Here is a 27312-nt window from a genome sequence, read left to right on the forward strand (position 1 = left end):
GAGGCTCTGCATGCTGCCCCCACCCCCACAGCTCCCATTGGCCAGGAACCACAGCCAATGAGAGCTGCAGGGATGGTGCCTGCAGACAGAGCAGCGCACAGAGCCGCCTGGCCGTGCCTCCACATAGGAGCCAGAGGGGGGACATGCCGCTGCTTCTGGGAGCTGCTTGAGGTAAGCGCTGCCTGGAGCCTGCACCTCTGACCTCCTCCAGTGCCCCAACCTCCTGTCCCAGCCCTGATCCCTCTCCCCCCCTCCAAACCCCTCAGTCCCAGCCCAGAACACCCTCCTGCACCCCCAACCCCTCATCCCCAGCCCCACCCCAGAGCCTGCACCCTCAGCCGGAACCCTGACCCCCTACCCCCACACCCCAACCCTCTGTCCCAGCCAGGAGCCCCCTCCCACACCCTGAACTCCTCATATCTGGTCTCACCCCAGAGCCTGCACCCCCAGCCGGAGCCCTCACCGCCTCCCGCACCCCAACACCCAATTTCATGAGCATTCATGGCCCGCCATACAATTTCCATACCCAGATGTGGCCCTCAGGCCAAAAGTTTGCCCACCCCGATCTAGAGTAATTCCACTGACTTCTTCCAGCACCTACATGTTCCTTGGTGGCTTCCCATCCAAACACTGCCCTGTCTTAGTCCTGATTAGCTTGCGGATAGCTTTGCAGCAGGTGCCCTCCTGCCTCCTAGTTGTCAAAACTGGAACAGTGAGCAAGAGACTGTTTGGAACCAATGGAGGATTTCAAAGGACAGCAAAGCAAGACGAGGCCCACAATAAACACAAATGCTAGAACCTCAGAATTATGAACATCAGAGTTATGAACTGAGCAGCCAAGCACACCCCTCATTTGGGACGAGAAGCACACAATCAGGCAGCATCAGAGACACAAATACACTCAAAAGCAAACAGTACAGTACTGTGTTAAATACAAGCTACTAAGAATAAAGAGAAAGTTAAAAAAAATTGACAAGGTAAAGAAACTTTTCTGTGCTTGTTTCTTTTAAATTAAGATGGTTAAAAGCAGCATTTTTCTCTGCATAGTAAAGTTTCAAAGCTGTATTAAGTCAATGTTCAGTTGCAAACTTTTGAAACCCAAATGTTTTGTTGAGAGTTACGAACATTTCAAAGTTACGAACAACCTCCATTCCCGAAGTGTTCGCAACTCTGAGGCTCTACTGTATTTCTTAGCACTCACAACCCCAGACAAAGCCCCATCAGCTTCAAGATCCTGTTCAAAACTGCTTTTCGCAAACCTATGCACCAGACCCAGCCCACCTCACAGACTCTTTCTCTCTTTGCTATAAGTGTTTTCCACTCCATGCCTAGCATCAAATTCTTCTTGTCACTACACACAACCAGTTCATCAATGCTGCAAAAACCAGCTCCTCTTGCCATTTGGAAGAGCCTTTCTGTGTCACTCCACCTCACTGATTCCCATCTGGTTCCAGAGCTCTGCTGCAAACGTCCCTCATTGCTTTTATCTACATCTCTGTTTCTCTCTCTCACCCACTCCTGACTCTCTGCTATCATTCTGTGTTTTAATTCTGTGGCCCTGATGTTGCAGGTGTGATGGCCTCTAATTTTACAGATGTAATGGTGCAGGCAGGTTGCTAGATATCTAAGAGCTACCTTCTGCAGCCACAACATGTTGCACGTGCAATTATTTGTGGACACACAATTGCACTTTCAAAAGTAGAGGCAGGTTTCAAGCTTAGCTGAAAATCAAGCCCTGTGGCAGAGTTATTTACCCCAAAAAGTGTTTGGGGATGAACCTTAGATGCAAGACACAATCCAGGATTAAGTATTTTATTGCTCCTGAGATTTCATGCATCCGCTCACCTTTGACTTTGACTTGGAATGTTACTTTGTCATCCTTAGATTCACAGGTGTAGCTCCCTTGGTCGTGCTGTGTTACATTCTTGATGATGAGTTTTCGGTCTGTTCCCTGAGAGGTGACGGTCATTCTCTGGTCCTGCTTAACCTCAGTTTGATCCTTCTTCCACACAACAGCTCCACTGGCCACCGACACCTCACACGCCAGCTCTAGACCCTCAGAAGGACTGACTGAAATTTCTGGCATTGCTTTAGGCTTGTTGACAAACTTAACAACTTCATCTAAAAAAGAAGAAGGAAAAGTAGTTTGTGCCCCTCCATTAACCTAGAGCAACATAAGAACAATCCAGTTACACCCTGGCATGATTTCAATCTTAGTGACCTCCAGGGCCCGGGGTTCCATCTATGGAAGAATTTACATTTGTAACTTGCTTGTGTTTCATTCCCCTCTAGTAGCAGGTTCACAGATGATAACAGCCAACTACAGCTACCCACTAGTGGAATTTCTCCTTTAGCTCAAGTGTTAGAGCTCTGTGCTAATGGTCCCAAGTTCAAACCCTTCTGATGACCACTCCAGGGAGTTACTAAAAATGGATTCCCCGACTTCCATGGGAGCTGTGTATACACTAACCATGTGCAGAATCTGGTGCTATGTATTTCAGCCTAATGCAGGAAGGATGAGTATGGTTACAGAATGTAAAGACAACATGGTTGTCACTAAGGGAGTTGCATATGAGTGTAGCTGAGGGCAGAAGTTGATAGGAGTGTCATATGTAAGACATGGGGGGTAATTGGAAGGGACCTTCTACTTGGCACTGGTGAGGCCTCAGCTGGAGTACTATGTCCAATTCTGTGCACCAGACCTTAGGAAAGATGTGGACAAACTGGAGAGAGTTCAGAAAAGAGCAATAGACATGATAAAAGGTTAAGAAAACCTGACCTGTAAGGAGAGATTAAAAAATTGGACATGTTTAGTCTTGAGAAAAAAGAAGCCAGTCCATGGAAATAATAAAATTTTTCAGTGTGCATTTAATGGCGTTTTCCTTTATCTCAAATAGTAGAGGCCTGTACCCTGGCACTGAAGGTTATGGTTCAAACCGGACTAATGATCCAGGTTGGGGGTTACTACAATGAGGGCTGTAGTTTTTGGGTTTTTTCCCCCAGGGGTTAACATTAAAGTGAAGATGACATAAGTGGCACTGAGCTGCATGGAGATAAGCACCTTATAGATTAATCTAGGAACAAACATGTATGACACATCCTATTGCTCATGCTAACAAGCAACAGTGAGTGTAACATGTATTTCATATCATGCACTCAATCAAGCTAGCCTGCTGCAGAGTAAGTTGATGGCTGTCAGTGATAAGTAACCTTAGTTTAACATTACATATTATTCTGCAGCACCTGTTGCTTTAGGTCGCCAAGTATCCCAAGGACAACTAAGATGATACACCCATGCCAACCATTTCTACAGCACCAAGGAACAAACATTTCTGTTAAAACTTATCTACCATTAGGAGTAATCTATTTTAACAAGAATTATTTGACTGTGGAATAATAGCTTCATTGGAGCCCTGGCATTAAAGGTTTATGGGGAACATTCACTACCACAAAGGTACCTTATTTCCCAGTCTTAGTTCTGGTCCCTTGCCTAGCTGTGCTTCTGATTAGCACTCTGGACAATTTTTTATTATGAAACGTGAAACCTGTCTGGTTTAGGGTTTTCTTAGCCGCCTGAAACTCAGACCATTTGCCAAAAAGTTCACTGAGGTTTCCAAATCTTTTGATAATCGTGGGTAGAGTTTGCCTGAGCCAGGCTACAACTTCTGATGGAAACAATGTGAAATTCAGTAGTTTTGACCATGACCAAATGAAACTTGGTAGTTTCAAGGTTTGAGATTTTGGAATCATTTGAGGATGAAGCTCAAAGCAAAATCCAGTGAACCAAATCCAGAAAAACTTCCCACCAATCCCTGTGTGTGGAGTTGCCTGGATTTCACAGAGCATGTCTCCTCAATACCATTAGCTCTGAAAGTAAGAACGGACATACTGGGTCAGACCAAAGGTCCAGCTAGCCCAGTATCTTGTCTTCCAACAGTGGCCAGTGCCAGGTGCCCCAGAGGGAATGAAGAAAACAGGTCATCATCAAGTGAGCCATCCCCTGTCCAGCTCTGGACTGGAATACATCAGTTCTAGGACTCCCCCTCATTCGGCCTGAGGGTCATGCACTCTCCCTTAGGTAGCTTGACCTATCCCAGAAGTAATGACTCACACTCAGAGACCACAAACGTTCCACAGGAGCACAGAACTTGAGTTTAACTGGACACCAAGGCTTTCTCAGAAGGTAGCTCAAGACTTTCAAACCCCCTCTCACAGGAGAGAGCTCAAAGGGAGCGTAAATTGTTGAGGCAATGTGTTCTAGAAGGGACCAAACTACAGGATTCAGACCCAGATCCAGATGCAAACCTGTCCAAAGTTTGGGGTGTTTAGATCTGTGGTTTTGGCTTGGGCCCATCTCTAGCATTCCACTAGTGACCTGAATATTACTATTATTGTTGTTTACGTGTATTGCAGATGTGCCTAGAGATCGAGGCCTCACTGTGCTACATGCTCTACACACATAAAGATGGCAGCCTCTGTCTCAAAGAGCTCACAATCTAAGTGATAATATTCCTACATGAGCCAGGACTTCAGTACCCAACATAAGCCCTGCTCACACGTGCCTCATGAACTCACCTGAGACCTTTAAATTGAAAACTAGAGTGTCCTCTCCAACTTTGCACATGTACGTTCCCTCATCTTCTTTCGTTACAGCTGAGGCGATGAGCTTGTGCAGCTTTCCATTATCCTCCAGGGTGAATTTCTTTGTGTGTCTGATTTCTTTGCCGTCTTTGTACCACTGCACCATGACATTGGCTTCAGAGGTCTCAGAAACAAATTCGGCCTGTTTTCCGGAGATGGCGATGACAACACCACCAGCTTTCTCTTTGTTTGTGAAGTGCACGAGTGCTGAAACAGAATGGCAAACGGCACTAGTAAGGAACTGGGTCCATATTGTCAGTTCATCTATCCATACAGCCAGCTACATATGCTTTAATTAGAAATCACAAAATTATAGAAAAGCAAGGGCTGGAACGGACCTCGAGAGGTCATCCTGGCCATCCCCCCACCGCACTTAGGATCTAGTAGGTTGCTCCTGGATTCCTGTTTTGGCTAATTACCTCAAATTGTTATTTTAGGATCTAATCCAGGAAGCCTTTGTCATATGCTTTATTTGTGCAAGCAGCTCTGCTAAGTCAATGGGACTACTCAGGTGAATGAGGACAGTTTGTGTAAGTAAAGGCTGCCTTAGAATGTACTCTACATTTGGGACTATGAATAAGAATTTCATGTTTCAACAGTGGGTGATTTTCAGTTATCATCCAAGATGCTAACCTGCAAAATAATCTTAATAAGGCAGGAAGGAAAGAATGGAAGAAAGAGAGGAAGAGAGAATGAACAAATATTAGGGGAAACATTGAGGCTTATTAACTCACTGTATTTATCTAGATAGCAAATAATTGTACCTTACAAGATATTTAAATGTAATCTGGATAATTTGAGTTGCACTGTACTATAAATCTACAGAATTACCAACACCCTCTAAAAATGAAAAGACATCCCTTACAGGAAACTAACTAGAACACAAAAGAATTAAAGTAACTCAGTGATATACTAATTTGTAGTGTAATAATCAATTCACGAGTATAACCTCACCTCATTCAAGGTGTAGATCCAAATACACAATGGCAGCAATAATTATTAACTCAAAATATGTGCCTAAAGACATAATACTATTTATTCCAAGTAAGGGAATTAATGTCCTAAAATTCTGCCATGTCATTTTAAAAAAGTACAGCAAAAGTTTAAATCTGCTTGTTGGTCCAGTATGATCAAAGCTACTCTGACAGAAGTATACATATATATGTTTTTACCCTTAATTTAAAGAAAAAATATCTGAACTACTTTTATACAGTTGTTGTGCTCTTATGTGCAGGGAAAGCAACATCGAATTGCTGGGCACTGAAGTGCTTGATACACTGTAAATAAATTCAACCCTCTTTTTACGATATTGCCAACCTTTAAAAAAAAACAAAAAAAACGCTTTGTTCTTTCTAACAGAGATGAGCATGCAGAACTTCTTTCACATCACCACTGGACAGAAGCCCAACCTCTACTATCCAAGTTACTAATCATCCCTACTGAAAATAGCTACAGACCCTTTCAGTCACAGTCTGGAAGCCACAGAAGCTGACAGTGCACCTTCCAGTCTCTCCCCAGGCTTGGAAGAGAACATTAGTGTTGCTGTCAGTTATAACTAATGGAAGTTCTCCTTTAGCTCAGGAGCGGAATTGATGCTTTGAGATCTGAGCAGCCCAGTAGTAAGGAGGGATTCCCGATAGAAACAATCTTTAAAAACTTGATTAAACAATGATGAAAATTTGATTCATGATGATTTATACTGCAGTAGCATTTAAGAATCCCTAACAGGGATCAGGGCCAATCATACTAAGGAACTGCACAAACAAGTAAAACAAAGACAATCGCTGTCCCAAAGCTCTCACAATCTAGAATTAAGACTACACACAAGTGATTAAACAGACAAATGAGAGAATGGCTGAGAAAGGTGGGGGGTATTTTAGCTGTTCTGGTTTTTCTTACAGGACTCCATTCAGTCACTAGCTTCTGGTGTAAAGACTGCTCTGGGTAAAAAAAGAATAACTACAGCAACCTAAAAGATGCCCAAGAGGATACATTTGCAGCCGAAGTGTGAGTACAGCGGGAGTTTCAAATGCAACTTCCTCAATGCAGCACCAAAAAAACATTAACCCAGACCCCTCGTTTGAGAGCTACATTTAGGTGAAAACATTTGTGAATGTCTTCCAGCTAATCCAATACAAAGCTGTGGGCAGATCTGACAGAGTGAAAAAAATATACCGAGAGAGAGGCAGGGACAGCAAGAGAATGAGAATTAAATCATTCTGCAGCCAGGTGTAGACAGCAAAAAGCTCTCCACAAATAGCTGAATTTTTGAATGAATTCTTTTTATGTGTGTTCATGCCTGTTTTGTGTTTGCTCTCTGAAGAATCTAGCAAGCGAGCATTCATGTATCAGTTATGTATGTTGCTTCCTCCCACGGGCATATGAGAGTTAACAGAGACTGCAATCTCACAGGCAGGTAGAGGTGGGTGGTGGAAGGGCAGGGAATCACAGCCTGAAGGAAGTCACAGGCCAGAAAATGCTGACAAGGTTGGGGCGGGGGGGGGGGATCATAGATACACACAGTTAGGAGGAGCCAATCATAGGTTGGGAGAAAGCTGGCTAGGTCCCTATCTGTGTTACTGTGCTTAATATAGGACCCTGCACAGATCACTGCTCTGCATATTCTCAGGGTCAGAGACCAAATCGTTCTATGGGATATGTACAGACTTATATTCACTGAAATCAGAGCCTGGTGTGAAAACCTGAGAGCTGAATTTGGACCTCAGCATGGGATGATGAAAGAGAAAGGATTGCACTACCAATAATAGCTGTGTAAACTGCTCCTCATACACCATCAAAACAGTCAAGACTCTTCCCCCTCTCTTAACCCTCTTACCTCCCGCCACAAACACAGCTAACTTATCCTTCTTCTGCTCCTCCAGTCAGCTCCTCATACAACCATTCTCAGAGAAAAGGAGGAAGGCCAGGTCTGAGGCAAATGCACTGAGGGCACAGTCTTGCTGTCCTTTCTTAGGCAAAACCCACACTGGAGTCAACAGGAGTTTGGCCAGGTAAGGTCTGCGGGATGAGGATCAGATGCCAAATGCCCTAATCCTGCCACATGAACTTTGAGTAATATAACTCCTGGTTTTGGTCTGACAACAGGCTACAATATAGAATCATAGAAGCGTAGGGCTGGACGGAATCTCGAGAGGTCATCTAGTCCAGCCCCCTGCCCTTTGGCAGGATCAAGTAAACCTAGACCATCCCTGACAGGTGTTTGTCTAACCTGTTCCAAAAAATTTCCAGTGATGAGGATTCAAGAGCCTCGCTTGGTAACCTGTTCCAGTGCTGAACTATCATTGTCAATAGAGAGTTTTTCCGTAGATCTAAACTGAATCTCCCTGGCTGCAAACTAAGATAATTACTTCTTGTTCTACCGTGGAGGGACATGGAGGACAATTGAACATTGTCTGCTTTACAGCAACCTTTCACATATTGGACCACTGTTGTCATGATCCCCCTCAGCCTTCTCTTCTCTAAACTAAACATACCCAGTCCTTTCAACCTTTCCTTGTAGGCCAGGCTTTCCAAACTTCTTACTAGAGTTGCTTTCCTCTGGCCTCCTTCCAATTTGTTCACATCTTCCTTAAACTGTGGTGCCTAAATGGGAACACAGTCCAGTACTCCCCCTGAGGCCTCACCAGCGCGGAGTAGAAAGTACCAGCTTTTATACTGCCCGCCTTATTAGACAACTGGATGAAAATCCAGCCAGTGCAATCAGGGGATAATTTGACCCTTTCAAGCCAGCTCCAGCTCTCATAGAAGTCAATGGAAACACTCCCATTGACAGGCTGACTGAGCCTTAAGTTTCCCTGAGGAGGCTGAAGGTTTGTAAACACTAGGCCTATATCCATTAATGTTATGCAGCGGGTCAAAGGCTACATGGTAGGGGCTGAATGTTAAAGCAGACATGTAGCCAACATGCCTGTTAAATGAACAGGAAGCAAACCATAGGAAGGAGTACAGCAGGGGATTACCATGAGCTGAAGGACAATATGAGCACGTGAAGACAAGCTGAACTTTTCTTACTTGTACAAAGCTTGGCAAACACCAAATAATAAACAGTTATGAGACTTTGCCTTTCTATTGTGCCTTCCACCTGAGTGCTTTACAAACACTAAAGGATCAAGCCTTACAGCTCCCCACACCTCTTCTTATCCTCCATGTACTCAGAGCAAACACTGGGTCCCAGAGGGCCTGACTCCATTCACTTTCATAGAATCATAGAATATCAGGGTTGGAAGGGACCTCAGGAGGTCATCTAGTCCAACCCCCTGCTCAAAAGCAGGACCCATCCCCAATTAAATCATCCCAGCCAGGACTTTGTCAAGCCTGACCTTAAAAACATCTAAGGAAGGAGATTCCACCACCTCCCTAGGCAACGCATTCCAGTGTTTCACCACCCTCCTAGTGAAAAAGTTTTTCCTAATATCCAACCTAAACCTCCCCCACTGCAACTTGAGACCATTACTCCTTGTCCTGTCCTCTTCTACCACTGAGAATAGTCTAGAACCATCCTCTCTGGAACTACCTCTCAGGTAGTTGAAAGCAGCTATCAAATCCCCCCTCATTCTTCTCTTCTGCAGACTAAACAATCCCAGTTCCCTCAGCCTCTCCTCATAACTCATGTGTTCCAGACCCCTAATCATTTTTGTTGCCCTTCGCTGGACTCTCTCCAATTTATCCACATCCTTCTTGTAGTGTGGGGCCCAAAACTGGACACAGTACTCCAGATGAGGCCTCACCAATGTCGAATAGAGGGGGATGATCACGTCCCTCGATCTGCTGGCAATGCCCCTACTTATACATCCCAAAATGCCATTGGCCTTCTTGGCAACAAGGGTACACTGCTGGCTCATATCCAGCTTCTTGTCCACTGTCACCCCTAGGTCCTTTTCCGCAGAACTGCTGCCTAGCCATTCGGTCCCTAGTCTGTAGCTGTGCATTGGGTTCTTCCGTCCTAAGTGCAGGACCCTGCACTTATCCTTATTGAACCTCATCAGATTTCTTTTGGCCCAATCCTCCAATTTGTCTGGGTCCCTCTGTATCCTATCCCTGCCCTCCAGCTTATCTACCACTCCTCCCAGTTTAGTATTATCCGCAAATTTGCTGAGAGTGCAATCCACACCATCCTCCAGATCATTTATGAAGATATTGAACAAAACCGGCCCCAGGACCGACCCCTGGGGCACTCCACTTGACACCGGCTGCCAACTAGACATGGAGCCATTGATCACTACCCGTTGAGCCCGACAATTTAACTAAATTTGGATCAGTCCCTAAGGGTATGTCTACACTGCAGTAAAACACCCATGGCTGGCCCATGTCAGCTGACTCGGGCTTGCAGGGCTCAGGCTGGTGGGCTATAAAATTGCAGTGTAGACATTCAAGCTAGATCCGGAGCCCAGCCTCTGGGACCCTCCCTCCCTCACCGGTTTTCAGAGCCTGGGTTCCAGCCCAAGCATCTACACTCCAAGCCCTGGGAGCCCAAGTCAGCTGACACAGGCCAGCTGTGGGTGATTTATGGCAGTGTAGACATACCCTAAGTGATGTGACCAAAGTCACACAGTGAATCTGTCTCTGGAGGGGATAAAGCCTATGTCTCCTAACTACCTGGCTGGTTTCTTAACCACAAGACCATCTTTCCCTTTCCTATAGCCCAGGCTCACTCAACTACACCAAGCTCCAGCTGACTTTCTCATCCACTTTCCGGGACACGAAGCAGGATGGATGATATGGCAGAGCCTCTACGACTGACAGACCTCAGGGTCTGGTGTCAGCTTCCAAATACTCCTCACCTCACACACACCACCTCTCTCTAGGGAGGTACTTCTGCTTCCTATTGGAGCGGTGGGTGTCACTAACTTCCGTGAGCTCCCTTTCTGTCACATAAAGACCACACTGGCTGGGGGCAGGCCATTCACCAGGAACTGCCCAGCCAAAGTCACGCACCTTTCACTGAGAGTTGATAGACTATTTCATCCCCTTCACAGACACATTCATAAACGCCAGCATCCTCTGCTGTGACGTTGTGAATTTTCAGGATGCGTTTCTTCTCTGCTGTTTTCAATTCATATTTTGGACTGGCCTGGATTTCCTTCCCATTCTTCATCCACTTCACGGAAGCTGCCACATCTGACAGCTCCGCCCAAAGCTGTGCCTCCTCACACAGCCGAACAGACACCTTTTCTGTGTCTCCACTCTTGTTGGTGATTCTTACTGCAGCAGCTGGGAGGGAGGGAGGGAGGGAGGGAGGGAGAAAGAAAGAAAGAAAGGAAGGAAGAAAGAAAGAAAGAAAGGCTTGCTATTATATCATACTGTCCCACATATATGTCTGCGTTAGGTTGCAAGCTCTCCTCAGAAGGAACCTGCGTCCAGATCTTGGTCTCACTCCAGTGTAAATACGGAGCAACTCCATTTACTTCAGTGGACTTGGTCTGGATTTATACTGGTGTCAATGAGATAAGAATCTGTACCCTAATTTTTATGCCTTGTAGAGCACCATATATGATGCTATCTCCAAAATCTCATCATCAATTACACACATCTCTGAGCACTGAAGCCGTGGTTTTAAATCTTTTTCCCCAATGGAAGTCTTCCACAGGCAACTTGAATTCACTTTAGACACTAAAGCAGCCAGTGCCTCTCCCTGTAGGCAGGGATATTAAACCAGTCACAGAAGAAACTCATGGTTGGCTCAGCCCTGTTCATACCCAAGACAAGAGAAGAAATCCAGCAGAGTTCAATAAGAATCAGAATGTATAAATAAGAGTATCATTTTCCCCCCAGGTAAATATTTTCCCACTTTTTGACCTCTGTTCCCCCATGTCCATCTTTCCCTCTAAGGTGCAAGCGCCGGAAATGAAGTCACCTCACTTACTGCCTGCCGCCCGGTCTTAGCATCCGGCAAGCCTATATTCTGCAGCAGAGCTAAAATCAGAACTTGCCAAATTTTGTTTGCCTTAAGGGCAGGAACACCATCCTCAAACCAAGGGAACCACCACATGCCACACCCTCTCCTTGCTAAGCCACCATTCTGCTTGGGTGGCTCAATGAATGAGTTCAGGTTTTAACTTAACAAGCCATTACGTTTAACTCTGCCCTTGCACCTGGAAAACCCAGACTCTTCCGACCCCTACACTCCACCTAACATTAAAGTTCCAACATGTCTTTTTATTATTATTGTTATTTTTAAAACATTTTTGTCATTTGTCAGAACAATCGCACACAACAAATATCCTTGGGGTGAAACTGCCCTTTGGCAAGGCTGTACAAACATTTAAACCCCATTTACACCCCCATGGAAAGGCTTAAGTGGGGGTTAAGAAATGTTTAGGAAGTTACTTCTGCACTGCAGTGAATTTCACCATCAATATTTGCATTGTATGAGGCACGCAATCAGCTGTGCGCTCCCTTCTAATCATGAATACTTTAAACATTCTTCCACAGGGATTTCTCATCCAAGGGTCAACAAGCCCTTTACCAATGTCCATTAAGCTTTGCCTTGTGAAACAGGTAAGTGTTATGATCCTCATTTCACAGAGAGGGAGTCTTAGGCAACTCAAGGTCACATTCTGATGCTCTTAGAAACACTGAATATTCCCTTACTCCTCAAGTCATGCCGCTGGAGTCAGTGAGGTACTACTCAGGTATCAGAATCTGGCTCTGAAAGCTTAGTTTTACTTGTCTAAGGTCGCACATCAAATCAGTAATGGAGCTCGCAATAGAGCCCAGGAGCTCCAACACTCAAGCCCCTTTCTAACCACAAGACCAGCCTGCCTCCCCCTTGACTGAAGGAAGAAATGAATGAGATCCAAGTAACTACCTTTTACTTTCATCTTCGTACTGGTTTCAATGTTCTTGGCAACAAATTTCACCGCTGCTCCATCATCATTCTTGGTGACGTTTCTTATGGTGAGGATGTGGGTGGTTTTGGTTCTCCGAATGATGTAGATTTCACTGCTCTGTATGGCTTTGCCATTAAGGTACCAGGTGCCAGAACTAGCAGTCGTGAGGTCAACCATAAAGGTAGCATCACCTCCTGCAGTAGCTTCAACATCAGTCAGGGGTGTTTTCACAGCCAATGCTGGTTCTGTCAGAGAAGAGCAAAACATAAATCTGAAGCTAGAGGACACTGTGAAGAGTTGCCTCCTATGGTCAGAACTTTTCGGGGGAGAAAAAGGAAACTGAAAATAACAGACCAAAATTCCGCACCCATTGAAGGCAATGGGCATTTTGCATGTGGAAGGGCTGCAGGATTTGATTTCTACAGAAGCAGGTCAGTGCTGTTAGGGTACAGAGATAGGGCTTGTTCCTGCAAGGGTAGAATGCTGGGCATATTTTACTTACATAGCCCTAGATTCATAAAATAATAGCACGAGGTGCCTATCAGATCCACCTTGTCACTTCAAATAAATACTCAATACAATAGATCACCGACAAACAGCAGAGAACCCAGCAGCCCAGAAATAAAACCCAGTCCCTACATTTCTCCATAGAATTGGAAGGTTAAAAAGTGACAGAGTGGAGCAGGGTACACCAGGGTACCTGATCCTGTCTACATGAGTGTGACTGCACAATCATCACATAAACCCCATCTAGCAGCGTGGCTGAGGTCCAAGACAGGAACACATAGCTCGCTGGCTCACGGACCTGCTCACGAGTGCCTTTAAGATCATGTCTCTTCAGCTACAGCTCTGCATTCTAGAGAGCAAGGGCCTGAGATTCAGTGCAGAGCTCTCTGCGCCTAGCACTTAACCTTGCAGGAGCAAAATGCGTAGCCCTGCTCGCACACATCCTGGAGCGCGGCCACCTTGCCTTGCTTTGCTGTGCACACGGCAAGGACTTGCAAGATCACGGCCCTATTGTTAGTCAACTGAGTGGCCTGAATCCCTTTGTTTGCGTGGCTCACCGAGGTGCAGGGTCCCTGGGAACTCTAGGTAAGAGCTCTGCCCATAGCTGTTGACTGCAGACACGCGGAACTGGTAGTCTGCCTCTTCTGCCAGATCGCTCACTGTGAACTCTGGGATGGGGATGTGAGATTGGTGGCATCTCATCCAGCTAAAGCCAGTCAGCTTCTTACGTTCCACCAGGTAGCCATCGAGGAGAATGAATTGCTCCATTTTGGGAGGGGACCAGGCAAGCGTCACTGAGGTTTCTGTTTTATTTTTCACCACGGGGTCGGATGGGGGATGGGATGGGGGTTTTCTTGGAGCTGAAGTGCGATAAAAACACAGACAAAACCATATCACAGAATGAACACACCACAGCGCATGACAGACACGCCGGCACCTGTGCACGAGGGCTATCAGGAATCGGATTAGCGTTCTTACTCCTCTGCTGACGTCAATACACGGAATGTTTCAGACAGTCTTAATACAAGATGGATAAGCAAGGGGGTTTGAAGAAAAACACATCCTCAAACAGTACCGTCCATGGACACACAATCCATGTACACTCACAATGCTAGTGTCGCCCTAGACAATCACGGAGATCACTGGCCCCACAAAACGCTACTGACCATCCACACACACAGCATACACAAAACAGCACTCAGTACCCCCGAAGTACTGACACCTCTAACATACTCTACCATTAGACCCACACACCCAATACCAATAATCCCTATAATTACACACATCTTTCACCATCTGCTTTCCCACATACTGCCACTATCATGGACCCTACACACACGCACACACAGTATCACTGGTGTCCACTGACTGTACCCCTTTTCTGTCTCACACACACAAAATATTATAGACCCAACACACACCACTAATTCCATTCCCCAAGTACACGCACAAACTACCATTGACCTTTCACACATGTACACAAATTACCATTGACTCCTACACACATACCAATACTGACCATGTAAGAAGCTTAGATGGAGCCGGTTTAACTTATTTTATTTCATTAACGCTCAGCTAGAATAATGGATCACCCGTTTAGTATCACTACACACTGTTACCCTGGTGAGATGCATCTTAATTGGGATTCTTCAGAAGGTGTGAACATTGCTTAAATCAAACCCTTGTTCCAGCACTTCCCTCCCTGCATTTATGCAATCCCTTTAAAGTAACAGTGGGCTGTATGCACGGTACTACCAGATGGCTGCTGAGAATGCTGGGGAACTCCAAAAGATTCCTTCGCTAAAGGAGATGGTTGGTACATTGTACACACATAGGAGTTGGCCTTGGGGAGCTCCCTAACATAAAGTTGTTTGTTCACGATTCATCATGCTTAATTTTTCCATGGCAAGTGCAGACAGCCAACTTCCTGTAAAGATTTTGGGCAGTGTAGCTGAGAGAGTACCTGAGGTGGAGCAGGGCTGGGGGAAGGCCAGAGGAGCTGGGGGAGCTCTGGCCTGGAAACCCCCCAGGCTGCAGGCCTAGTGGAAGGCCAAATAGGTGCTGGGGTTGCAGGGGGCAGCCAAAGGTAGGCAGAGGCAGCAGGTCCAAACCCCTCTTGCCAGTGATGAGCGGCGTTTACACTGCAGTCAGCCCCAGGGAACAGGGGCTAGGTGATGACTGGCAGTGGCCATAGACTGAGGTGAGGTGGGGGTAGAGGGTTGGGGGTTCCCCAGGGAGGGGAGACCTAGATCTGTGCGGGGTACTGCAGGTGGCAGCACCCCGGCACGAAAAGGGGCACCGAGGTCCGGGAGAGACTCAGGGCCCAATGGCAAGTGGGACACCGGCCTCCAGAGGGCGCTCCGGAGGCTGGAACGCTAATTCCCTGGGCGACCAGCAGGAGTCGCCGCCCCGCCACATGCATCCTGTGCATAATATAGATCTATGCCATCTAGAGCAACCTGTGATGAGGGCCTGATCACTCCCTTGCACAGAGCAACATTACTTACCTAGAACCTGATCCAATAATGAAACTAAAATTTGGCCCAGATTTTCAACTGATGTAAACTGGCAACACTCCATTGACCTCAGTACCGATTTATGCCAGCCGAGGATCTGTAATTCAGCCAAGCTCAGACATTAATGCTGGAGAGACGGGATAGAGAAGACTGGGACAGAGAAAATGAATGAATAATGCCGTCTTTGGGGTCACACTGTTTGTGCTGATCTATCACTGGTCACACATGCTTGGCCTAGCTCTGAAGTGAACACCATTTCAGAGTCTTTCCTCTGTCCTGTCTCTGACAGCCAATGATATACCAACCTCAGCACATCATGGCATCCCCATCCACATGGCCCTTTGTAACATGAGCACCCAAGAGTCAGTTACTTGCTGTTCGTACCATCCACTGCGATTTCTAAGCCATATATTTGTTTAGTAATGTATGGACAGCCAGAGCCTTGTGTGTGGAATAATCTTGAAGAACTAAAATAATTAAATGAAATCAGTACCCCCCAAATGAACACAGCTTTGCGGGAGCCTGAGTTTTTGTTCTGATGCTCTGTCAGGGCATCTATGGAATCCCATCTATAGCTTTCTACTTCTGCAACTATTTGTGTATAGTAGGCTATCCGAGACTTATGTTTAAAACTTCCTTGGGTAAGCCCTGAAGTCTCTGGAGAAGGCCAAAGTCTGATCAAAATTGTTCACTACTTTAGAGGCTAAATACCTTCTGAGAGGCAGCATATCCTAGTGGTAAGAGCAGAGGTCGGCATCATTTGATATATTTGATTCCCATATCTGTCACTGATTTACTGAGTACCTTTGGGCAAGTTTCATAATCTACCCTGTGCCTCTGTTTACCCATCCACAAATTGAGTGTAATAATAATATGATTTTTTTAAAGCACAAACCGTGGAGAATGAGAGAGGTGCATTATTCTTTTAATGAGGACTCATAAACCAGCCAACACTACCCCAGTATGGTTCAGTGAAAAAGGTGTGAACACAGTCCCTGAGATTTTCAAGTAGCTAACATGGCACTTTTCTAACACATGAAGCGTAAAAATAGGAAACCTTGGCATGATCCACTCTTCCTCCTTAGTTACATAAATATATTTTCCAGTGTTATATGATACACTGTCACACTACCCATTGGGTTATTGACGATCAAACCACCTAGGTCAAAGTTCCTACTACTTTAACATTCAACTTGGGTTCAGAAGAACACTTAGCTACTGAAATCAGATCATTGGGCCTTACTGTTGTATATTTAACTTAATATATAATAGCAAGAGATATGCTTGTGGGAGGGCAGCTTCTTAAAAGTTTTCATCTCCATGGTTAACCAGCTACAATTTAATAAAATGAACAATCATTACAGTAAGATTTTGCTTGCAGATCATGTGATATTGCGTGCTTTGCCAGATACTGATAAACAGCTCAATAACTGTTACAGTGCTAATTAGGGGACTGATCCTGTTTGGTTCATTGGCTCTTAGCAGCCCCACTATACAATTTGTTCCAGCACCTCTGCTTGGGTGTTTAATGAATGACATGCCATTAGTGATAATGGGAATGAGTGACTATCTAGTTCCACAGCTTGAATGTTTCAGAATCTGAACTTCCCAACTTTTTAAATACTTCTCGATAAAGAATTGTGTGTAAAGTGGAGGTACTAAGGCTGGGCTAACTGCTTGAAAAGAAAAAAGCACCATCCCTTTTCCTCTCCAAATCCCTCTTTAAAACCAACCTCAAATTTTCAGGTTTTATTCCAAATTGGAACAAAAACAAATTCTGAAATCTTGAACTCCCCCATGAAACATTCTCCGCTCAGCTCTCCTCACCTGGAGCTGTTCTTGGAGAGCATCACCTTTGCATATTCACACTCCCTGCCCACCTTCCCCACTTCTTTAGAGGCTCCAGTCAGGAGCTAGGGCCACTCCCCCCATTCCTCTTATACCCTCAGAATCCTCTGCAGGGGGAGAAGGACAGAGGGACGAGCAACTCCAATGGGCACTGATCTCTAGAAGATTCAGTAGCCGGGAGATGCCAGTCCCACAGGTGGGACTGGGCAAATACCACTCAAAGAACCACCTAAGCATTTGGGGAATAGAGTTTCTAAAGCACTTGGCCCATTAACAGTGCTCTGTAAACAATGAACACATAGGCACTCTAGGTTGCTTGTGTGAATTGCTATCTGTGTACTGATTTTTAAATGGAGAGAAGTCCCGAGCCCTAGTTCTGAATCACTACCTGCAGCGGTGCAGACCCACGGCTGAGGCCGTGCTGGGAAATAGCTCTCTTGGACCACCAGGGCGCCCTTTATTAGCATGTCTCACTCGCCGTTACTTCCACTTCCTCCACCGTCTTCACCACCTGGACCCGTGTCACTCCCGGACCGCGGTGTCCTCTCTGAGACACAGCCCTCCGGCTATGCCCCAGCCCACTGTCTCCCTCCTTTTGCGGGACAGGAGGTCCTTAGTCCCTCCACTTGCCTCAGCAGCCAACTGCAGTCTCTAGTCTAGCCCCTGGCTTCAGGGCAAACTGCAGTCTGGATTTAGGCCACTCTCCTCATTGGCAAGTAGGGGTAAAGGGGTGGGGGGACCCAGGCCTGCCCACTACTCTAGATCCCGGCCCAGGGACCCTATAGCTGGCAGCCACTTACTGCCTCTCCTCCTATTCCTGCTGCCAACTTTCCCTGGAGTTTCACTTACACGACTTTCACTTCCCCCGTAGCCCTAGCACCTTCCCTGCCCTTGCTTCAGGGCCTCAGTCTGGCCATGGTCAGCCATGAGCTCCCCTCTTGCCCCGCTACTCTGCCCAGCACTGCAGTATTGCCGGTGCTCCTCAGCAGACAGTCCTTCCCCTTTGCCCTCCAGGAAGAGACTGCCCCTTGCTCTGCTGAGCAGCTTTTTATGTATGGGCTGCTCCTGCAAGCCTTCTCCTGACTGGCTCTCCCAGTAAACCCTTTCCTGATTGGCTGGTTTCTGCGCAGCCTCTCCAAGGCTGCCTTAACCCTTCTCCTGCCTGTGTGGGGCAGCCACCCCACCACACAGCCATTTTGTGTTCAGTGCAGACTGTTACAGCAGAGATACACACATACACTACGCTCTCACCCTGGAACTTTTGTTCTCTCTCATTTTTATATCATAATTTAACATAAAGTTCACTTTTATGGTATAAACTCTTTGGGGCAGGTATGGGGCCTTCTATTGTCTTTGTATAGCATCTAGCTTATCATGGCAGTAGCAGGAAATAATTATACTGACTGAGAGTGAATTCTTGATCTTTGTGAGTGGATAATTCTTTGAAAACATCCGCTTAAGGTGAAGCAGCAGTCAAGAAACTTAATAGAATGTTAGGAACCACTAGGAAAGGGATAGATAATAAGACAGTAAATATCATAATTCTACTATATAAATCCATGGTATGCCCACACCTTGAATATGGCATCCAGTTCTGGTCACCCCATCTCAAACAAGATCTATTAGAATTGGAAAAGGTACAGAGAAGGACAACAAAAATTATTAGGGGTGTGACAAAAGATTAATAAGACTGGGACTGTTCAGCTTGGAAAAGAGATGACTAAGGGAGGATATGACAGAGCTCTATAAAATTATTGAATCGTAAGGAGAATGTGAATAAGGAAGTGTTATTTACCCCTTCGCAAAACACAAGAACCAGGGGTAACACAATGAAATTAGCAGGCAGCGGGTTTTAAAAGAAACAAAAGGAAGTACTTCTTCATACAATACACAGTCAATCTGAAGGCCAAAAGTATAACAGGGTGCAAAAAAGAATGAGATAAGTTCACGGAGGATAGGTCCATCAATGGCTATTAGTCAAGACCGTCAGGGATGCAACCCCATGCTCTGGGTGTCCCTAAGCCTCTGACTGCCAGAAGCTGGGACTGGATGACAGGGGATGGATCACTCAATAATTGCCCTGCTCTGTTCACTCCCTCTGAAGTATCTGACATTGGCCACTGTCAGAGAGGCTACTGAGCTAGATGGACCATTGGTCTGACCCAGTATGACCATTCTTATGTTCTGATGCTCACTGTAATATAGAATAAAGGAAAGCTTACTGGACACAGTGAACTGGGTAGATGTTCTGCACTCATCAGCCAGGAATGCAATCTCCCCGGCGTCTTCCATCTTGCACTCCCGGATAATCAGTGTATGTTGCTTGCCAGCTGAGGTGATAGTGATTCGGTCATTGGGTTTCACTTCTTCCATATTCTTCAGCCAGCGGATGTTCTGGCACTCGTTGTCCAGCTCCACGCAGAATATGGCTGTGTCGTTTATGGGGACCGCAGTCTTCCGTGGCAGTTTTTTAATGATGTTCCCTGTATGAAAGAAAACTACTACAGTCATAATACAGCAGACACAGAATACTGCGATACACAGATCAGCTAGATCAAAACAGTGCCAAAAGCTCTAACTAAGGGCTTGTCTACACTACCACCCAGATCAGCGGGCAGCGATCCATCCAGTGGGGGTCGATTTATCACGTCTAGTATAGATGTGATAAATCGACCACTGAGCACTCTCCTGTCAACTCCGGTACTCCACCAGAACGAGAAGCACAAGCGGAGTTGACAGGAGAGCGCCAGCTGTCAACTTACCGCAGTGAAGACACCACGGTGAGTAGATCTAAGTATGTCTACTTCAGCTACGCTATTCACGTAGCTGAAGTTGCGTATCTTAGATCGACCCCGCGTGGTAGTGTAGACAAGCCCTCAGTCACAACATATGGCTTCGATATAGGAATAATTGAGTGAGATTCTATGGCCTGTGTTATGCAGGAGGTCAGACTAGACAGGAACATAGGATCAAAAGGGACTTCCTGGGTCATCAGTTCTACTCACCTGCTATTGCGGGCAACCCCATCATATAATCCCATTGATAAATTTACCAAACTCCATCTTAAAATTAGCTAGCTTGTTTGCCCCCACTCCTCCTATTGTGAGGCTGTTGCAAATAGTTCCTATAGGCAACAATCCTGAATTGCCAGGGGAGGTAGGGTTCACTATGGCTAAGTATATGATTATGCCCTGGTGCACACTGTCATGGAACCCGTTAATTTTGCCATTTATTTCAAGTCAACCATGAAAGGTCACCACGATCGCGGAACTGTGAATTTTGCCATTGATATGGATCCTGCTCCCCCACATTAACAGTTTGTTAGTTCACTTCCATCGGCTGTTGCGTATGAACAGTTTATTAGTTGCTTTGATCCAGTCCCACTCATAGACTATAAAGCCAGAAGGGACCATCATGATCATCTAGTCTGACATCCTGTGCATTGTAGACCACAGAACCTCACCCACCCATTCCTGTAGTAGGTCCATAACCTATGGCTTAGTTAGTGAAGTCTTCAAATCTTGATTCAAAGAATTAAGTTACAGAGACTCCACCATTTACTCTAGTTCAAACCAGCAAACGACCTGTGCTCCACGTTGCAGAAGAAAGTGAAAAAACCCAGGGTCTCTGCCAATCTGACCTGGGGGTAAATTCCTTCCCAGCCCCAAATATGGTGATCAGTTAGACCCTGAGCATTGGGCAAGATCCACCAGCCAAACACCTGGGAAAGAATTCTCTGTAGTAACTCAGAACCCTCCCCATCTAGTGTCCTTTCTCCACCCATTGGAGATATTTGCTAACAGCAGTTGTGGATGGGCCTTATGCCATTGTAGAGTCTCATCACGCCATCCCCTCCATAAACTTATCAAGCTCAATCTTAAAACAAGTTAGGCTTTTAGCTCCCACTTCTCCCCTGGGAAGGCTGTTCCAGAACTTCACTCCTCTGATGGTTAGAAACCGGCATCTAATTTCAAGCTTAGATTTATAGATGGCAGTTTATATCCATTTATTCTTATGTCAGCATTGGCTCTTAACTTAAATAACTTCTCTCACTCCCTGGTATTTATCCCTCTGAGGTATTTATAGAGAGCAATCCTATCTCCCCTCAGCCTTTGTTTGGTTAGGCTAACCAAGCCAAGCTCCTTAAGTCTCCTCTCGTAAGGTTGGTTCTCCATTCTTCTGACCATCCTAATAGCCCTTCTCCGCACCTGGTCCAGTTTGAATTCATCTTTTTAAACCATGGGAAGACTAGAATTGCACACAGAATTCCTGATGAGGTCTCATTAGTGTCTTGTATAATGGTAATAACACTTGCCTATCTCAATTGAAAATACCTTGCCTGAGCTATCCCAAGATTGCATTAGTTTTTTTCATGGCCGCATCACATTGGTGGCTCACAGTCATCCAGTGATCAACCAACACAACCAGGTCTTTCTCCTCCTCTGCCATTTCCAACTGATACTTTCCCAGCTTATAGCAAAAATTCTTGTTGTTAGTCCGTAAGTGCACGATCTTGCACTTTGCACTATTAAATTTCATCCCATTTCTATTACTCCAGTTTTCAAGGTTATCCATATCTTTTTGCATGATATTACAGTCCTCCTCCATATTGGCAATACCTCCCAACTTTGTCTCATCTGCAATTGTATTAGCACATGCCTACATTTTGTATCAAGGTCATTAGTAAAAGTATTAAATGCAATTGGTCCCAAGACCGATCCTTGAGGAACTCCAGCCCAACAGTTCACCTTTCAGCATGACCTGTTATAGTCTCCCCTTTAACCAGTTCCTTTCCCACCTTTCGAATCTCATATTAAAGCCCCATCTTCTCCAATTTAACTAATAACTTCCCATGTGGAACTATATCAAATGCTTTATTGAAAGCCAGGTAGATTAGATCTACTGCATTTCCTTTGTCTAGAAAAATCAGTTATCTTCTCAAAGAAAGAGATTGGGTCAGTCTAGCATGATCTATCTTTAGTAAACCATGTTATATTTTATCCCACTTACCATTTACCTCTATGTCCTTAACTGCTTTTCTTTCAAAATTTGTTCTGAGACCATGCATACAATTGAGGTCAAACTAACTTGCCCATAGTTTCATGGATCACTTCTTTTCCCCTTTCTTAAATATAGGTACTATATTCACAATCCTCCAGTCACAGTGTTGACCCTTCCAAATTTATGGATTCATTAAAAATCCTTTCTATTGGGCTTGAAATGTCATGTGCCAGTTCCTTAATATTCTTGGAGGGAGATTATCTGGGCCCTCCAATTTGGGCTCATTAAAGCTGTTTGAGTTTGGCTTCCACCTCCTTCCATATTCTTGTTCCATTAGCCATCCTGCCACTGCCCCAAGCTCCTCATTACACTTATTAAAAACTGAGGCAAAATATTAGTGTAGGTGTTAGGCCCCACCGAGATTATTTTTAATCTCCACACCATCCTCCATGTTTAGCAGTCCCATTTCTTCCTTCCTTGTTTTTCTTTTATGTATATGGCTGAAAAACCTTTTACTATTGGTTTTAATTTCTTTTGCCATGTCCAACTCTGCTTGGCTTTTGACCGTTTTGACTTTTTCCCTACACTTTCTGACCTCCAAAAAGTAGCATTTCTTGCTGATCCATCCTTCCTCCATTCCTTGTAGGCTTTCTGCTTTCTCCTAATAACCTGTTTGAGATGCTTGTTCACACACTTTGTTCTGCAACCCTTCCCTATGAATTTTTTCCCCCTTGCTTGGGAGACAGGCTTCAGATAGTCCTGTTTCAAAGAAGACTTGACCAAAGTGAACTAATGAACTGTTCATATTCATCAACAGGGTCCATAAAGTTGCCATTACCATAGTTTGAAATTATTCATTTTTATTGTGACTGTGCCATGAATTATGCATAATTTTACCATGACAAAATTGTATCCATAACCATGGCAGATCAGACAAGTACTCTATCACTAGCATTCAATATCCCATCTCTGGAATTGACCAGTATGTGAAGAATTTAGCTGGGTGTGCAATGCAGTGATATGGAGGGAAATGATCGTTTCTGACTCCCACGTGAGATCGGTTTACATCCTGCAGTGTGAACTCAAGTTACTTTTGTTTGCAAAGCTGCAAATGTGAATAGCTGTAATGATATTCAAGTCATGGATGGATTTTTTTTTCAGAAGAGGAGAGGAGGGGTATTAATAGGGGTATCTGAAGAAGTGAGGGTTTTTACCCACAAAAGCTTATGCCCAAATAAATCAGTTAGTCTTTAAGGTGCCACCGGACTCCTCGGTATTAATAGGGTTATCCTCTTTGTCTTGTTTGCCATACATACACCCCACTTGGGGCAATGAATACTCCAGAAAGATGGATCAGATGCTCCAAAACATCTGTGTTAAAAATAACAAGCGATTTTTAAGTGTGAGGATTTCCTGGTCCTGCTTGCAAGTGAGGGGGCTCTGAGGGAAGCCATGTGATATGGGTCATCTGAGTAGGTCTGCAGCCACCCACTCTAGGGTAAAGTGGGGTGAGCTGTGCCTCTCCCTTTTAGGGAGCAGCCTGCTTTGTCGCTCTCTGTTTTGAGGTTCTTGGGAGTTATTCTGAATTCTGAGAAATAAAGCATTGTAACACTGCAACCTTTCAACAAGAGTATTTATTTTTTTAATCTAACTTTTTTGTGTGCATGCCATGAATATAACACTTTTTGTCTCTAAAGTTTATAATTTCACAATTAATCAAGAAATCCATAATATATTCCCAAGAGTAGGTTGTAATTTCCTTCATCAACTCCTGCATCTGTTTGGGTCAAATTTCCCATAATACTTGCACCTCTCCATTTGCTGTCAGGTGTAAAACCTGCATTTGTATATACAAATCTGACAGGGCCCACCAGGTTTTACAGTGGGATACCTCCATGGCCTTCAACTGAAATATAGTCAGACCGGAAATGAAAAGGGCCAAATTCAGTTCTCTAGCTTTTACAACAGTGTATCTCCATTAGTTTCAATGGAGATCATTATAATTTACATAAGTAGAATCAACATCAGAATCACGATCACAGCTATCGGACTTAGATTTCATGTAGGTGAATCAACAAACTTAAAATTAACAGACACTTCTGCAAACATGTCTCTGTGTTTGTGAGAAACCTACACTGGCCCAAACCCTCGATCTCAATACACATCAACCCTAAGCTCCCAAACTTTGGGGAAATTGGCATCTGGATTTGGACCAACATCCAGATTTTGCCCCAGGAGCCTAATCCATATTATGGGGCAAATCAAATCCCTGATGAAGAACAGCCGTAAGCTTCAGGAAAGTTTGGATCTGGCTCAGTATCTGAACTCTGCAGCTGCGGCTCACATTTAATGGTAACTTTAGTCATACATTTCCTTTTTAACCCATGCTCCCTATATTGTTAGTATTTATAAGGAGATAAAGCTCCATAGGGAAGTATGAATAGCATCAAGACTTCAGCACTTTTGAAAATCCCACCCCATAGTGCAGATGGGAAAACTGAGTCCAGGAATGCTATTTGCCTAAGTCTGTAGAGAAAGTCAAAGGCAGATCTGAGTTTACAGTGTAGGAGTTCTTGGCTTCCAGTCTATTGCTCAGGTGATGGGAGTGAAATTCACCCCTGTGCACACAGCCCACACAAGACTGATACCACTTAAGAGCTAACAATAGTGCTGAAGCAGGACTTAAGTAGTGCCTAGACCCTGGGCCACTCCCTGCCCTGGTGAATTTCACTCTTAGAGAAGTGTGATTGGTACAATCATTAATGTTAGCAACGTTCCTCCTTTCAAATATCCATCTGTGAAGTAGTGATGTAGTCACAGATTTGTTCTAGGGATGAAGTTCCCTGTTCTCATCACCTCGTGCTGCCTTTCATGAATTTTCATCACAACCTCTTGAAAAAATGTTCATTGAGAAAAAAATTTTTACGTTCTCTTAGCAAATCATCGCTTTAAGTGGTGAAATGACACTTTCCTGCCTCAGAAAATGGCCTTTTGGTTTTTTGCAAAAAGTGAAGAGTGAAAAAGAACTCACTTTTTCTGTCAACCCTATCAAAACATTTACTTTCCCCACCAGTCACCAACAATTGACTTTTGGCCCTACTCTCGAAGTCGTGCTGTGCTCTAGTAACCTGCACCTGGACAGCGTGGCTTTATGTCCCTCCAGTGGCTGGTCCGCACAGAACGTTTCTGAGTTTGCTACTGCTTACAGCTAAAGGACTTGGGGAAGATTTTGGTCAACGGGAGACAGGCCCTTAGGAGCTTTTGACAACCCCAGTAGGTGCCTATTTGTATCTTTAGGCATCTAACTACCTTTAAAAAGCTGGCCCCAAATCCTTTCACCTAAGTGGTACAGGCTCATGCTTACAGATTGGGGTGTCCAGGTTCAATCCCCGTTAACAACCCCTCAACGGGATCATTCCACTGTCCTAGTAATGCGGCAGGCCTTTTGAAATCACATTCCCAGTACACTGTGCACCACCCACCAGAGCATAAAATGCAGCTGCAAACGCTCATGTCAACTCCAGATGAAATCATCAGCGCCGTCAGGCAGGCTTTACCTTAGCCCACACAAATAAAAATCTTTAAGGAGTGGGAGGGAGGCACAAAAAGGGAAGGAGAAACCCATTGCAGTGGATTCTCTTACCCTGGACAGTGAGTTCTGCGATGGTCCTGCTCCCCTCCTTCATTTCACAGATGTAGACGGCATCATCATCCGTGGTGACATTCTGGACGGTGAGCCGGCGGTACGTCCCCTCTTCTTCAATGTTGTACTTCTTGCTCTGCTGGAGTTTGGTCTCCTCTTTGAACCAGGCAGTTTCAGTGCTAGGGACAGGCACCTCACACTGGAAGGTGGCGGATTCTTTCTCCTGAACTTCAACATCCTTCAGTTTTGTCTTGAACGGTATTATGGGCTCTTAGAAATGAGACAAAGGAACAAGAACTTGTGACATCGTTGGGGCACCTAATGTGCAAGTAAGTAAATAGAAATGTGTATGCATTATTAGTTATTATTGTTGTTATTGTTATTTGCACTGTAATGGTGTCTAGAGGCCCTAATCATGGATTATGCCCCGTTACCCTGGGCGCTGTACAAACATGCAGTAAAAGACAGTCCTAGCCTTGCAGAACTTACATTCCCTGTTAGTGACAGGACACAACAGGTGAATAAAAAACACTAAGCAAGTGGGGATCTGGGGGAGATAGGACACGGTAACAGTAATAGGGGAATGTGAGCTGAGCCCACATGTGAGCATTCCAGCAGAGGGTGAGCCTATGGGAGGGAGTTGAATGGGGGACAGAGTAGTGGCTTCGTAGATTATTTTCAGGGAGTTTGTTCCACACACAAGGGTCAGTGGAGGAGAAAGCACCAAAGTGCTTGGAAGGAGACATGGACCAATGGGGGACACAGGCTGGCACCACCGGTGGAGCAAATACCGCAGTCAACTCCACGCTAATCGATCTGACAGGTAGGGCAGGACTAAATTATTAGTGGTCTTTACGATAAGGCCAGTGAGCATGTGACTTGTGTGGCGGCCATGGGTGGGACTCCGAGCAGATGACGTAGTCAGAACAATGAGCCGGGATGATCTTATGCAGCAACGCAGATCTGGAAATGCTTGCTGTGTGTGCTTTGGAAACTTGGCCTAATAAATACTAATCTGTCTGGGCAGCTGAAGCCAGACAAGATGACACAAACAGGTTTTGTAAGAGTCCACGCCATGTTGGGTCATGGCCTCCCAAGGAGGGCATAACAACTGTTCCTGCACATCTTTTGTATGAGGCACTCAGAGCACTTTATAAAGGGAGGGAGGGGTGAGTATTATTATCCACATATTATAGATGTGGAAACAGAGAATGTGGTGGAACAGGGAATGGCACACAGGTCTCCCATGCCATAGGCTAGCACTCTAACCACCGGACCATCGTTCTTCAGTGTCAAGACCAGAACT

The 27312-nt window shown here is 45.1% G+C and overlaps 1 protein-coding gene across 1 annotated transcript in view; it reads right to left on the reverse strand.

The window, feature by feature from the left end:
* OBSCN (obscurin, cytoskeletal calmodulin and titin-interacting RhoGEF) overlaps nt 1-27312 on the reverse strand; it is a 300816-nt gene that overhangs the window by 261413 nt on the left and 12091 nt on the right. Inside the window, exons 3-8 of the mRNA XM_077808766.1 lie at nt 26007-26276; nt 19585-19845; nt 13556-13858; nt 12470-12736; nt 10597-10872; nt 4576-4848 (exon numbers count right to left, since the gene is read on the reverse strand). Coding sequence (XP_077664892.1) covers nt 4576-4848; nt 10597-10872; nt 12470-12736; nt 13556-13858; nt 19585-19845; nt 26007-26276 — 1650 coding nt within the window. The remainder of the gene's footprint in view (nt 1-4575; nt 4849-10596; nt 10873-12469; nt 12737-13555; nt 13859-19584; nt 19846-26006; nt 26277-27312) is intronic.

The sequence above is a fragment of the Eretmochelys imbricata genome, chromosome 2 (genome assembly GCF_965152235.1).
Source record: "Eretmochelys imbricata isolate rEreImb1 chromosome 2, rEreImb1.hap1, whole genome shotgun sequence".
NCBI classification, from domain to species: Eukaryota; Metazoa; Chordata; order Testudines; family Cheloniidae; genus Eretmochelys; species Eretmochelys imbricata.